At 50.4% G+C, this 14,921-nt stretch overlaps 1 protein-coding gene across 14 annotated transcripts in view; it reads right to left on the reverse strand.

The window, feature by feature from the left end:
• LOC142021530 (uncharacterized) overlaps positions 1-13,793 on the reverse strand; it is a 36,354-nt gene extending 22,561 nt beyond the window's left edge. For 7 of the 14 annotated variants that reach the window (XM_075010446.1, XM_075010448.1, XM_075010449.1 and 4 more), the window contains exon 1: positions 13,092-13,773. In XM_075010446.1, coding sequence (XP_074866547.1) covers positions 13,092-13,496 — 405 coding nt within the window. In that variant the 5' untranslated portion in view covers positions 13,497-13,773. Of the gene's footprint in view, positions 1-8,051; positions 9,226-9,331; positions 9,445-10,331; positions 10,795-11,558; positions 11,733-13,091 lie in introns of all 14 variants that reach the window. The other 7 variants (XR_012647700.1, XR_012647699.1, XR_012647702.1 and 4 more) reach the window with 7 other exon arrangements.
• Between the last annotated feature and the right edge of the window lie 1,128 nt (positions 13,794-14,921).

The following is a 14,921-nucleotide window of genomic DNA, read 5'->3' on the forward strand; positions in this document are numbered from 1 at the left end:
CTAGTCTTTAAAGTGCTACTTGAGTGCTGTTTGTTTTGATAGTGTATGGACTAGCATGGCTTACTCTCTGTTACTGTTTGCATTAGGAGAGGTATTGCTGCTGCGGGAGGGGAACGACACATGCTGCGCGTTACACCAGCTGGCCACCAAGCGTCTCTGCTAAACCAAGTAAAACGCCATCCTCCGCTCGCCTCATTGACCGTGGGATGGCGCTGCATGACTGTGCCTGGCCACACGGTGGCGCTGCCGAGCCGCGAGAGACAGGCTGCACCTGACTGTGCTTGGTTGCAGTGCGGCGCTGCAGAGCCGCTCCATGGGAGACAGGCTGTGCCTAACTGTAACTGGCCGCGGGGAGGCGCTACCGAGCCACCCCATGGCAGACAGGCTGCGCCTGCCTCTGCCTGGCCACGGGGCGGCGATCACACTGAGGGTGAGGGCCCAAGGAGGGGTGTGGTCGCCCTAGAGGGGTTGACTGCCCAGGGCTGGATGTGAACATTTGGGGACATGTGTGTTTGTCCAGGAAGCGACAACGTTCCCTCCAATCTTTTCCATCTGTATGTGGAATAAATGTGGCTCTGTGTAGAGATCTTTGTGTGGATGGGCACCACCCGTAGAAACACATGCTGTCAGTTGGGGATGCTCTGCTAATAGCTGGGTGGCACCCAAATCTGTCCTGGGCTCTCATCCCAGCAAGCAGTATACAGTGAACCTTGAAGAGGGGAGTGGATCCTAACCAACAAAGAAGTCCCTCCTCAGGCCTCTGGGGCGGGGAGGCGGGGGCAGGGTGAGGGGATCAACCCCTGTACTTTGGCCAAAGCAGGAAAAAAAAACCCTCAGAAATAAAGGGGCCGGCCTCGTTTACTTGCTAACTACATTATACACATGACCTGCCAGAGTCTTAAGAGTTTCATTTTGATAAGTGAGCAGATTGACACTTTCTTGAGAAAGCGTTTACACACAAGTTGTGGCATGCAGGTTAAAACGGCAGGTAAGGTAAGGCTGCCTCCAGGGGTGAACGTTTGGGATTGTGTATTGGAAACCCAAGCATATTAAAGGCCCACCTTGCTCACAATAAACGTAGCTCCTTTGAGATGACTGGCAAGTAATCCATTTAGAGTCTGGCAGGGGGACAACATAGGTGGAATGTTCAGAAGCTCGCAACAAATGTAGGGGTGGAAATGTAGAGCCCTGGATTTACAGGAGTGGGGCCTGGAGTAGGTTAGTGAATATATGCTAGTGGGAGCTCACGCCCACAGCAGTGGGGAACTTGGTTTTGAATGTTTTAAATCCTGCGTTTGAGATAGCTGTGTGCCCCACAGCATGCTCTATATTCCTGACTTCATTGATAAGTGAGCAGATACTACAATGTCCCCCATCGCTTTCGCTTTTCCTAGGCCTTAACAAAATTTTGTTATTTAGGCCCCAGCTGGGTCAGAGAGCATGTGCGCATGTGTATGGTCGGGGGGGCTTCACCTGGCCCCACACCCCAGCTGCAGTCAGATGTGACTTTCATTCTGCAGGGAGAACACACAGGTTAATAGTCGACAGGGACTCAGCACAGAACAGACTGGTCAGCACTGAAACCAGAAGAATTCAGTGCAATCCACCTTGGAGAGAGGGGCCCAGAGAGGATCCCCAAGCTGTGGCCCTGTCCCTCCTTCCTCCCCCTCAGATCCGCTCGGATTGCTCCTTCGCCCAAGTGCCCAGTTCCCAATTCAAACTAGCCAGGCCCTTTCTCCCTCCTTTGCCCTGTTTTCCAGGGAAGAAAAGTGTCCCGTTCATGTGGGTTACAGAAGCCACGGAAGCCCGCTGTGTATGTGGGAGAGGTCATCGCAGTAAAACTCCCATCACCAACTATGCACCGATGCTCTGCCTAGTGACAGCAGACAGGTGCTCTAGCTAAAAATCAGCATACTACCCTTTCTAGCACACCTAATTTATTAATAGTAACTGGTTATTACCATCAGCAAATTTCTACTCCCTTCAGTGAAATACATTCTATACCCTCATTGGCTATTTAATATTAAGTATCTTCATAAGATCCATTCCAGTAACCAGCCCCCTAGGTCACCGCCTTCCCAAACCCCCACATGTTGTCTAAAGCAGGATTGCAAAAGGGTGGGGGGTCGGCCCCCTTGGGGGGCCACAGCTTGATCAGCTGCTGGCTCTCAGGCTTACCCACCTCATTTAAAATATTGAAATATGCTACTGTTATGTATGTGTATTCACACTTACGTATCTTTTAATAAAGATTTTACGTTCTACAGACTTATTTTCTTACACATCCTGAAAGGCTCTTTTTCACAGGAACACCACTGAAATTTCCATGGCTTTGGATTACATGAGACAGATTGCAGGGGCCCTGCTAATGGCTGGGATGAAAAGTGGGGCTGGACCTAAGAAGTTGGCTCACCCCAGTGTAACTCACTAATGTCAGATCACACCTTGTTTGTAAGGAACCAGTTATTCGACAGACACACCTGTACCTGCGCAATTGAGACTCCCCGCCGATATCCCCGGGACACAGGTCTGCAGGGGCCACCAGGTGAGAGGGACTGAGCCTTGCAGTGACCCCTGGTAGGGGCAGGGGAGTTACACTTTCATCTGTGGGGGCTCTCTTCTGCCCCCCACCCCCAGGTCACAGCTTGGGGGCAGCTCCCACTAGCAGGGAAGGGGCGGGGGGCACCACCCCCTGCTCTGAGGGGCTGGCTACAGCCCCAGGTAGCCCCGCTCCAGAGGTGGGGGCTCCTGGATGATTCCTCTACAAGTGCAGCAGAAAAAAAAAAAAAGACAACCTCAACATGACTCATCACTACACTAAGCTCTTTTGCTGTGCAAAATCTTGCTTCTCTCCCAGCTATATCAGCCCCGGCTCGTTGACCAGAGACTAAGTTAATAATATCAGAGCTTCACTCTCATGTCTCCTGCCCCGCACAGTTTGTCTTCTTTTCTAATTTCCCACGGCTCCCTAGACCATGCTTGTGGGGCTGCTCACCTAGAATGCCTGGCCCACATTCGGTAGGAGACAGCACAAGCAAAGGTAATAAAAAACGGAAGACAGAGACTGTGTTGGCCAACACAGCAGAGAAGACAGAGGGAAAGAAACACACCCGTGGGAGGAAGCAAGGCAAGCAAGCAATGCTCTGCCTCAAATCCATCTTCCTACATCCATCTGCTGAGGAGGTTACACCACCACTATGCAGAGAAATGAGCAGAACCTGAAAATGGTGAGCTGGTCACCCTTGTTCCCACCACCCAGGAAGCTCTGCTTACAAACCCAGCCCTAGTTAACAAGACATCCTTACCTGAAGCCAGGTGGGCCATGAGCAGAATCCCCTCCAAACCAGACACTTATGCCAGTCACGCTGGGGGCTGCTCAGCTCCCAGCTAGATGGCTCTTGTGTGCTTTTTTTGCCACATCAAGAGATGGGAGCAGACTGTACCTGCACATTTCTTTTACCTCAGTACTCAACCCAGCACAAAGCAGCATAACAGACAAACCACTTAGTATCTCAATTGGGCAATATCACATAACCACTTTCTCTTGCATCTAACAAATTGTGGGGCTCCGCCATCAGCTATTCCCCTCCCATTACCGCAGTATGACCACAGCAAGAAAGGAGCTCACTACACCCTCACCCAACATAATCACGTTGCATAGCAGACTATTGGTTCTTCCCCAGACTCAATTCCACAAGGCTCCCTGACCAAACAGGAAGCTGACAGCCTGCAAAGAATCCTACAGTGAGAACCGATGAATAATTCAAAAAGATGACCCCCCCCCCCACACACACACACACAGAGCCACAAGGAGGCTCGTTCCCGTCTCCTTAGAAGACCGTCCAGGCTGTGCAGATATGCTGCTGCCAGCTTCGTGTTTGGCCGGGGATCCTGGATGAGTCTCCTGCAAGCAGAGCAGAAAAAGCCAAGCACGAACCATCCATACACTAAACACTACTGTGTGTGTGAAAACTTGCCTTCATGCCTCTATCTACCATCTTTATCAGTCCCACTAGATGAATGGAACTCTGCTGTCACAGCCCCTCCCTGGTATGAGTTATGTTCCTTCCTGTTTCCCACTCTCTCCTAAGCCTGGGGCTGTGGGAGTGTACACCGAGAACGCCTGCCCACATCTTGTAGTAGGAGACAGCACAAGCACAGACAGAGAGACTGTTGGCCAACACGCTAGAGGAGAGCGAAGGTGTGAGAAACATTTGGGAGGAATGCGAGCAACTCACCACCTGCACTCATTGTCCTACCTCTATCTATCTGAGGAGAAGGGCACACTATTTCCACCCAGAGAAAGGAACAGCTCCTGAAAACGGGACCTTATTTGACATGCAACCACTGTTGCTAGCTGGGAAGCTCTGCTTACAAACCCAGGCCTTCCAACACACATCTAGATGGGCCATGACCAGAGGCTCTGCCAAACCAGATGCTTATCTCACAATGGCATCTGCTCTGCTTCTGGCTAGATGGTTCTTGCCCATCATCAACAGCACTTGTGGTCTTGCTGCTCTTCACTCTCAACTGACTGACTAATCTTAACCAGTTATATGGAAGGCAGACAGTTAATGGCTGCTCATTTTGGCTTAGAAGGATATCAAGGCTGATTGAAGCCCCTACTGTCAGCTTCTCCTCTGGCTGGGCCACTGGACAATTGCTTTTCAAGCACAGATGAAAAAAAAAAGCATGAATCATCACTACACAGCGCTCTATTAGTGATTTTAATCATGCCCAAGTCTGGGAACGCAGGAGCAAGTTGAAGGATGTTGAATGGTTGCTGGTGGAGGGCAAGCTGCAATGTCCTGAAGAGAACAATGTTGGGCCCAAAGTGGAGGGAGAAGGTTGAAGTACACAGGGGATGCAGGGAGGAGGGGTGTTCGCGACAAAGGAAAGAAGGGAACTGAGGGGCCCTGCAGGTGGAGGGATGGATTTGTGGGAGGATGGGTATAGGACTGCAGGATGGAGAGTGTTGAAGGAGGAGGAAGAGGTACTGGGGACCCCACAGATGGAGGGATGTACAGGGGTACAGTTTGGATTGGGATAAGGGGCCAGGGATGGAGCAGGCTGTGGTGGGATGGGGAGGCTGAAGTGCCTTGGGAATGAAGGCTGGAAGGGGAGGGTTAGGGGATGCAGGTTGCTGTGGACTGGGGTGGGGGTGTGCTGAAAGGAAGAGAAGTGGGGGCTGAGTTACCCAATGGCTGGGGTGGTGGTGGTAGGAGGGTCAGGTTGGAATGGGCTGGGGATTGTTGAGGTGGAAGATGGTGGTTGAAGGGTCATTACCTGTACACACATGGAGGGGGGGAAGGTAGTGCTTGGGGTGCAGGATTGGGTGAGCTGGGGCGGCATTAGTGAGAGCTGGGGGCTAAGGGGGTCCCATGAATGGAGAAATGAACTGGGGTAGTGTCAGGGTAGCAGGTAGCAGGCGGGGTGGTGGTGCTGGAGCGGGAAGGAAAACTGAGAGACCCAAGGGGTAGGGTGGGGTGGGGTAAGGGTGTTGCCGTGTTTGCAGGCTGGGCTTGAGAGTGTTGGAATGGACAAAAGAGAGGAGAAATGGGGGTGTGGGTTAGTGGCTGGCCAGAGAAGGGAAGAAAAAGGGAGCTGAGAGGTCCAACAGTTGGCTGGATGGGGTAGGGGGAAGGAGGGCAGGTTGGGAGCTGGCTGAAGAAAGGGTGGAGCTGAGGGGTTCCACAGCTGGCCTGACAGATGTGGGGGGCAGGGGATGTAGATGGGTGGCCTGGCTGAAGAAAAAATGGGTGAATGACGGAGTCCCACAGCTGGCTGGATAGGGGTGGGAGGACAGGCAGTGCAGGGTAGGAGCTGGCTGAGGAAGAAAGAGGGGGCTCAGAGGTCCCACTGCTGACAGGAGGGTGGTGGGGGACAGGGAGTGCAGTGGAGGGCTGCCTGGGGAAGGAAGGAAAGGGGGCTGAGGGGTCCCATAGTGGGCTGGATAAGGGGGCAGGGAGTTCAGGTTGGGGACTGGCTAGGGAAGGGAGGGGACCACAGCTAGTAGGGCAGAGGCTGGAGTAGAATGCAGGTGGGGTCTTGGCTGGGGAAAGGAGGGAAGGGGAGGCTGAGGGGGTCCCACAGCTAGCCAGATAAGGGTTGGGGAGAAGAGGGTACAGGCTGATGATTGGCTAGGAAATCAAGGGTGTGGGGGGGGGTCCCACAGCTGGCTGGACAGGTGCTTGGGGAAGAAGGTACTAGTTAGGGAAGGGAAAAATGAGGAGAGCTGAGGGGTCCCCCAGGCTTCACAGCTCCAAGCCATTGCCTGACATGTGCTGCCTACACACCCAAGCCAACATCAGTTTGAAAACTGCAACTCCCAGGAGGCATCACACATGAGGGTGGAAACCATGCAGAACCAGACCGATCCTCTGGTGCATCAGATCTGGCTCCCTTACTGCTAATGTCACTTCCTCTTCCAACAACTTCTGTTGCCGACCCACTCTGCAATCAGAGGCTGTAACGCTGGACTGCTGGGAACAGCATGGGTCACCTGCCTATGCACAGCCTCTGTGCCAAACCCAGAGTGGCTGCATCTTTGTAGCAGCCCAGCAGGTATCACTGTCCCAGAAAGCAGAACACACAAGCCCCTACTCACCCTGATGGCCTGGGGATGCTGCAGCTGACAGGGGAAGGGACAGCAGGCAGGACACTGTCACAGCTGCTCATCAAGGGTCGCTGCGGCAACCAATGGGCAACACATGGGGTACTGAGTTGGGTCCAGGGCCAGCCAGGTTTGGGGCCCTTGTCAGACAAGGGTGGGTAGTAGGGAACCAGAGCAGCTGATCTGTTAACAGAAGAGATGAGGATCCCATCCCTGCCCAGATTGAGGGGAGGGGGTCACTGTGGCAGCCTCTCGACACTCAGCTCAGGGTGGAAAAGCCCAGTGCTATGCAGGGTCCCCTTCTGGCCTTCGCTTATCACCTCCACCAGGAGATGCAGACACCAGAAAGCGAAGGGGTGGGCACTGCTATGGTGTCAGATGCTTCTGCGGCCAAGGATGTTGAATGATTCGTCTGCAAGTGCAGCTGGGAAAACTCAGCATGTGCCATCATTATACTAAACTATATTGCCCTGTGTGTTTTTGCTTTCAACCTCCCTTTTTCTCCCATCTAACATGAGCCCCACTCCAGAGACTGAGTCATTGATGACAGAGTGCCACTCTTGTATCCCCTACCCCACATCATATATTTCCTTTGGCATATCCCTATGGCTCCTGAGACAGGGATACACACCTAGAATGCACACCTGTATCTGTAGAAGAGGTGGCACAAGCAGAGGAAAGGACAAAGTCCAAGAGAGACAGAAACAGAGCAATTGTGTTAGCCAGCAGTCTATAGAAAAGAAAAGGAGAAAAAGCGACAGAACATATGGGAGAAAGGAACTCACCACCTGGAGTCATCCCTCTATCACCCTAAGAAGGGCACGTCCTGTCTGCCCAGAGAAATGAGAAGGCCCTGAAAATAGTGACCTTTCTCTCACCTGATATCACTGCTGCTAGTTGGGAAACTCTGCTTACAAATCCAGCCCTAGTTAACAGGGTGCCCCTGTCTGGAGCCAGGTGGGCCGTGACCAGATCCCACTCCAAAACACACTTATCTCTGTTGCAATGGCATCTGCTCCACTCCCAGCTAGATGACTCTTGCTTGATGTTGATATTGCTTGCAAGATGGTTTTCCTTATATTCCTTCCACCACATGATGGGAGTACACTCACATGGCTGACTTCTTTTCCCTAGCTAATCAACCCAGCACAGGGAGTGGGGAGTTAGCATCAGAGTCATGTCACACAACCTCTGCTTCTCCTATCCAACAAATGACAGACCTCTGCCATTAGCTATCCCCCTCTCATTTCTGCCATCGGACTTCAACTAGAAAGGAGACCATTGCACTTACTTCTAAATTAGTCACTCTGCACAGCAAATGATTGTCCTTTATCCAGCCTCAACTCCACAGGGCCCGGTACCCTATCAGGAAGCTCCCGGCCTGTTAAGAATCCTACAGGAAAGTACACATGAAGAATTAAAGCACTTGCCCACTTACTCATAGCCTGGGATCTGGAAGGCAGGAAACCAAGGACTGCTCTTGTCTCTTCAGGAGGATATCAAGGCTGCTCAGATCCACTTCTGCCAGTTTCTCTTCCAGCCAGGTCTAATGTATGATTCATCCTTAAACTCACCAGAAGGGGAAGAAAAAACAATCATGAGCCATCACATACCAATAGTGAGTGTAGTGAAAGCTTATCTTTATCCCAAACTCTCAATGAACAGAAACCAAGTCAACGACGACCAGAAGCTGACAACCTGTTTAAGACCAACAGTAAGTAAAGCTCACAGCCATTTATGCAGAAGGCAGAAAGCTGATGATTGTGTGTGTGTCCCCTTAGAAGCATGTTCAGCCTGCTTGGGTTCATTTCTGCCAACTTCTTTGGCTAGGGCTCTTGGACAATTCCTCTGCAAGCGCAGCAGAAAAAAAATTCAGCATGAGCCATCACTACACTTTCTATTTCTGCGTGAAGTCTTGCTTCCATTCCTGCCTTCCTTGCCCTTGCCCATCCATATTATCTCCACTTGATGGGGAGAGACTGTGTCAATGAAAGAGCTCCACTCTTGCATCCCCCTACCCTGCATGATCTATGTTTCTTCCTACTCCCCATGGTTCCCGAGATTGAGCCTATGTCCTATAGAATGACACAAGCAGAGGCAAGGGTAGCGGCTATGTTGGCCAACACTACAAAAAGACATAAATGGGACCAGAGAAATGTACGGGTGGACACACTGCTTTTGCCCAGAGAAATGAGCAGTCCCTGATAATGGTGGCCTTGTAACCACTGCTGCTAATCAGAAAACTCTGCTTACAAACCCAGTCCCTACCTGGAGCCAGGGATGCTGTGAGCAGAGGCATTTATCTCTGTGACTGTGGCAACTGATCCACTCACAACTGAATGACTCTTGCCTCACATTAACACTTGTGAACTTGCTGCTGTCAGTTTCTTTTTACCACAGGTTCAGAGTGAACTCAGTTAAACTTCTTTTCTCTTGGTACTCAACCCAGCACAAGGGTGTATAACCAACCAGCTAGGAATCTTGCATAATCTCCGTCCATTTAACACATCACAGAAGTCCTAGTTCCCACTATCGATCTTCAGTTAGAAAGTAGCTCTTTGCACCTATATCCAAAATAGTCACTGAGCATTGCAAACTCAGTTCCCAAGGGCCTGTGGGGAAAAAAAAAACTACAGCAAGTACAGCTGATGAATTGCAAAAAAACCTGATTGCTTACTCTGTTATGAGGAAGGGAGAAAAACTGAAGACTGTTCATACCGTTTTAGATGTCCAGGCCCCTCAGATCCACTTCTGCATACGGCCATGACTCCTTAATGCTACTCCCACAAGGGCAGCAGAAAGTCCAGCATGAGCCATCACTACACTAAAGTCTATTGGTAACAGAGAAAGCCATGCTAGTCTATATACTATCAAAACAAAAAAGAAGTCAAGTAGCACTTTAAAGACTAACAATAACTTATTAGGTGAGCTTTTGTGGGACAGACCCACTTCTTCAGACCATAGCCATACCAGAACAGACTCAATATTTAAGGCACAGAGAACCAAAAATAGTAATCAAGGTTGACAAATCAGAAAAAAATTATCAAGGTGAGCAAACCAGAATAGAAGGGCTGGGGTGGGGGAGTCAAGAATGAGATTAAGTCAAGTATGCAAAAGAGTCCCTATAATGACCCAGAAAATTCCCATCCCGGTTGAAACCATGTGTTAATGTGTCAAATTTCAATATAAAAGAGAGTTCAGCAGCCTCTCTTTTGAGACTGTTGTGAAAATTCCTCTTCAGTAAGATGCAAACGTTTAAGTCATTGACAGAATTGTTCACTCCATTAAAATGTTGGCTGATAGGTTTGTGGATCAGGAGTGTTTTTATGTCTGTTTTGTACCCATTAACACTACCTAAGAGAGTTTGAAGTCTGTCCAATATGCAAAGCATCCGGGCATTGCTGGCACATGATGTCATATATGATGTTAGTTGAGGAACATGAGAATGCGCCCATGGTTCTGTGAATAACCTGGTTAGATCCAGTGATGGTATCTCCAGAACAGATATATGGACAAAGCTGGTAGAGGGCTTTGTTGCAAGGAAAGTTTCAGGAATTCTTACTTCCATCCCTGCCTCCTTCTACCATCCATATCAGCCCCACTCAATGACCAGAGACTGACAATAGTGACAGAGCTCTGCTCTTGTAGGCCTACTCCGCACAATTTATGTCCCTTCCTACTCTTCATAGTTCCTGAAAACTTTCATGTGGGGACTCACCTAGAATACCAGCCTGTTTCCTGTAGAAGGAGCTGATATAAACAGAGGCAAGGAGAGAGAGATTGTGTTGGCCAACACACTAGAAGAGAGAGACAGGAAAAAAAGAGAAAGGCAAGCAACTCACCACCTTGAGTCATCCCCTTCCCCCTCATCTCCAGAGGAGAACGTAATGCTTTTGCCCAGAGAAACATGTAATCCCTGAAATGGTGACCTTATCTCCCTTGTAACCACTGCTGCTAGTGGAGAAGCTCTGCATCCCTACCTGGACTGGAGGGCAGGGCTGTGAGCATAGCCCTCTCCAAATCAGACACTTATCTCTGTCACAGTGGTGGCTGCTCCATTCCCAATTGGCTGTCTCAGTCATGAAGCGAAAGGGGGTCATCAGACTCTGCATCCTATCCGCAGTCAGATAGGACTCATACAGCAGGAAGAGCAGAAGATTTTCTTAGTTAACAGGCACACACTGTAGAATAGATTTGTCAGTACAGAAATCAGAAGTAGACAGTACAATCCATTTTGGGGAAAGGGAGCCCAGAGGAGGTCCCCAAGCCAGGCCTGGCCCTCCTTCCTCCCTCTCCTGTCAGACCAGATTGCCCCACTCAACTGCCCAGTTCCAATTCGAATCAGCCAGGCCCCTCCTCCCACCTTTGTCCTGTTTCCCAGGGAAGAAAGGTGGCACCTAGTTGTCTACGCTGCAAAGAGCAGGGAGGGCCTGGCCTACATTTGAGAAATCATCACACCAAAACTCCCCTCACCACTATGCCCTGATGTTGTGCCTAAGGAAATTGAGGCACACAACTCAGGTTATTACAGGCCAGTATGAAACACATGCAGCCTAACCAAGGGAATACAATTACACAGCCTTGCCTCACATTGATCATTCACATGGGATGGCTACCCTTGTTTTCTTCCCATAGCTGTCAGATTCTACTCCCGTCATGCTAATTTCTTTTTCCTTGGTACCCAACCAAGCATGAGAAGGGAATAAACCATTTAGCATCTCTGTCAGCAAGGCTACATAACCTGTTACACATTTAACAGACAGTAGAGCTCTACCATCAGTGATCCTCCTCCCATTACCGTTGTTGGATTGCAATTAGAAAAAACTCCTTGCACCTACACCAAAATAATCCCTTTGTATTGCAGAACATTGTCTCTTCCCCAGACTCAATTCCATGGGGCCACCATGTGAAAACCAAGAAGCTCATGGTCTGTGAAGACACCTACATTGGAGTACAGATGGGCAATTCAGAAAACTGACTGCTAACACACAGCCAGCTATAAGGAAGGCAGAAGGCTAATGATTGTTCACAGCTTCTTAGAAGAATGGTCAGGTTGCTTGAGTCCACTTCTGTCAGCTTCTCTTCTAGTCAGGGCTCCTAGATCATTTCCCTGCAAGCCCTACAGAAAAAGCTCAGCATGAGCCATGATGTGTGAATTCTCTATGTCAGCCCACCCTCACTCTCATCTGCTTATTGACCAAAACTGAGATAAAGATAGTCAACAACGAGAGCTCTGCTCATGTCCCCTACCCCCATGAAATTTAGGTAATTTCCTACTGTAGCCAACCAGGCTCGGGCTCCCCAGAGACGAGGCTGCACCCAGAAGGTGAGTGCTATATTTGGTTTATTGAAAGCGCGTGACACCCGCGGTGGGAGCCCCGGAGATGCCGCAGTCACCCGTGGGGGAAACCCGACGCATCGGAGCTTTGCTCGGGGAGAGGCTCTGTAACAGGCCTCCTAACACTAGCTGATAAAGCTGAGCTCATTAACATAAGATTGCCTAAAATTGCCTATGCATTTCTTATCACTATCTCTTGTGGCCTACTGCCAGCGTAGCCTTGAAATCTTGGCAAGCACGGCTTGTTCTGCAGCTGTTCCCATGGCAGTTTGCAGCTTTCACCTTGCACAGACTGGTCTGTTTAGATTCTCCTGAGGATTCACAGAGGGGTCGATCTGCTCTCATGAGACGGTTACAAACTCTTCTCGCACCCTACACTCCTCCCCGCGACCCCTTTGTGAACGCCGAGGCTAGTAGGAATCAAGTGAGGTGGTTGATGCTCTTCTGGCAACACAGTGTGCACCTGGAACAGACTTGACAACAGCATATGAGAGCAGTGAAAGCAAAGTTAAAAGTAATGGTTCCCAGGAGAAGGGTGTGTGGAACAGTAAGTGTGGGGGCTCCCAAGCGCATGCACTGCTGTAAGTAGTGTTTCCACTTGAAGTGGGTAGCTGCTTGGGCCATGCCCATATGTGCACGCTCAGAGGTATCCGTGACCCACCCCATCCCTTGCTGACACTCAGACAGAGAACAATTAGACAGGAAGGCAGATGGGAATTACGGTCTAATCCAGAAAGTTCAAACCAGTTACTTCTACCCCCACCAGCTTGGCTGGGAAGACGGGACAGAAGGGCCCAGCCTAACCTTGGAGCTTCCTCGCACGCGATGGCTTCCACTCTGAGGAATTACAAGCAAGACACCCAGTTCCACGAAAGTTCAAACCGGTTACCTCTACCCACACCAGCTTGGCTAGGAGGACGGGACAGAAGGGCCCAGCCTAACCTTGGAGCTTCCTCGCACACGATGGCTTCCACTCCGAGGAATTACAAGCAAGACACTCAGTTCCACCCTCCCAGCACCCGGGACGACAAGGTTGTCAAGGACTCAAATTCCAGCAAGCCTCATCCCATTACAGGGTACGATAACAAAACCAGAACCAGAACCAGAACTTCCAGATTCCTTATCCAGGTAGGGGCTTACCCTATCACAGCATGAACCCCAGGGGCCGCGGCGAAGGTAGGAGTGGATGTTGCTGTCATCAAACCAGACTGGTCCCCACCAGAAGATGTTGCTCTTGTCCCACCAATCATTCAGGTTCAGAGGGACAAACTCAATTCCCAATCTGGTAGAGGAGTTCAGCAGGGTACACATCCAGCAATCCGTGGCACCAGCGGTGGAGACGATGGACTGGATGGCATTCCTGAGGGGATGCTTAGGTGTGGCAGAGGTCAGCGAGGTAGTCAGGAAGATGACAAGGAGTTGAGGTGCCATGCTGTCATCTGGGTTGAAGGTAGCTGTACTGGCATCATGCCTGCCACCTCCTGCAACTCCGGACAGTCCGCTGGGGCCACCCAACAGGCCACCATCCGCGCTACCAGCCCCCATCGCCCCGTCGAGGGCTATCCTGGTATGCGCTGCAGGGACAGCGCTGGCTTCCCTGCCTCCCCAGCTTTCGACCAAAAAGGCATCGTATCTGGAGAGCCCTGCTCGCTGCGCCAATTGTAGCCAACCAGGCTCGGATTCCCCAGAGACGAGGCTGCACCCAGAAGGAGAGTGCTATATTTGGTTTATTGAAAGCGCGTGACACCCGCGACGGGAGCCCCGGAGACGCCGCAGTCACCCATGGGGGGAAACCCGACGCGCCGGAGCTTCACTCGGGGAGAGGCTCTGTAACAGGCCTCCTAACACTAGCTGATAAAGCTGAGCTCATTAACATAAGATTGCCTAAAATTGCCTATGCATTTCTTATCACTATCTCTTGTGGCCTACTGCCAGCATAGCCTTGAAATCTTGGCAAGCGCGGCTTGTTCTGCAGCTGTTCCCATGGCAGTTAGTTTTGCAGCTTTCACCTTGCACAGAGTGGTCTGTTTAGATTCTCCTGAGGATTCACAGAGGGGTCGATCTGCTCTCATGAGACCGTTACAAACTCTTCTCGCACCCTACACCTACTTCTCCATGGTTCCCAAGACCCCGAGTGTGGGGTGCACACATAAAATACCAGACCACGGCCCACAGTAGACAACACAAGCAGAGGCAAGGACAAAGAGAAATTGTGTTGGCCAATGCACTAAAAAAAAAAAAAAAAAGTGGAAACAGAAAGAGATACACATGGGAGAAGGGCAAGCAACTCACCACCTGGAGTCATAGCCTTAGATCCAGCTGTAGCCAGAGGATGACACCTCATATCTGCCCACAGAAACAAGTAGACCCTGAAAACGATGACCTTTTCTCCCTTGTAACCACTGCTTTAAGTGCGGAAGCTTACAAACCCAACCATAGCTAACATAGCATCCCTACTTGGAGCCAGGGAGGTCACAAGCAGAGGCCTCTGCAAACCAGACTCTTATCTCTGTGATTGTGGCAGCTGATCCACTCCCAACTAGATGACTCCTGCCTGGCAATGGTAATGCTTGCAAACTTACTGCTCTCAGTTCCTTTCACCTGATAAGAGTAGACAGAGTTGACATCTTTTCCTCTGGTAATCAACACAGCATGAAGGGGAATAACAAATCAGTTAGCCTCTCTGTTAGTAAGGCTGCCTAACTTCTTTTACATCTAAATTATAGCGGAGCTTTACCTTCAGCAATCCTCCTCCCATTAGCACTGCGATTAGAAAAGAGCTCCTTGCACCTACAGTCATCAAAATAGTCCCTCTGCTTTGCAGACTGTTGTCCCTTCCCCATAGTCAGGGCCCCAAGTCTAAAACAGAAATCTCATAGCATGCGAAGAAACCTATAGTGAGTACAGATTAGGAATTCAAAAAACCAATCATTTAGTCACAACCAGTTATAAGGAAGCCAGACTGCTAAC

This window comes from Carettochelys insculpta, chromosome 16 (genome assembly GCF_033958435.1).
Source record: "Carettochelys insculpta isolate YL-2023 chromosome 16, ASM3395843v1, whole genome shotgun sequence".
In the NCBI taxonomy this organism is placed as follows: Eukaryota; Metazoa; Chordata; order Testudines; family Carettochelyidae; genus Carettochelys; species Carettochelys insculpta.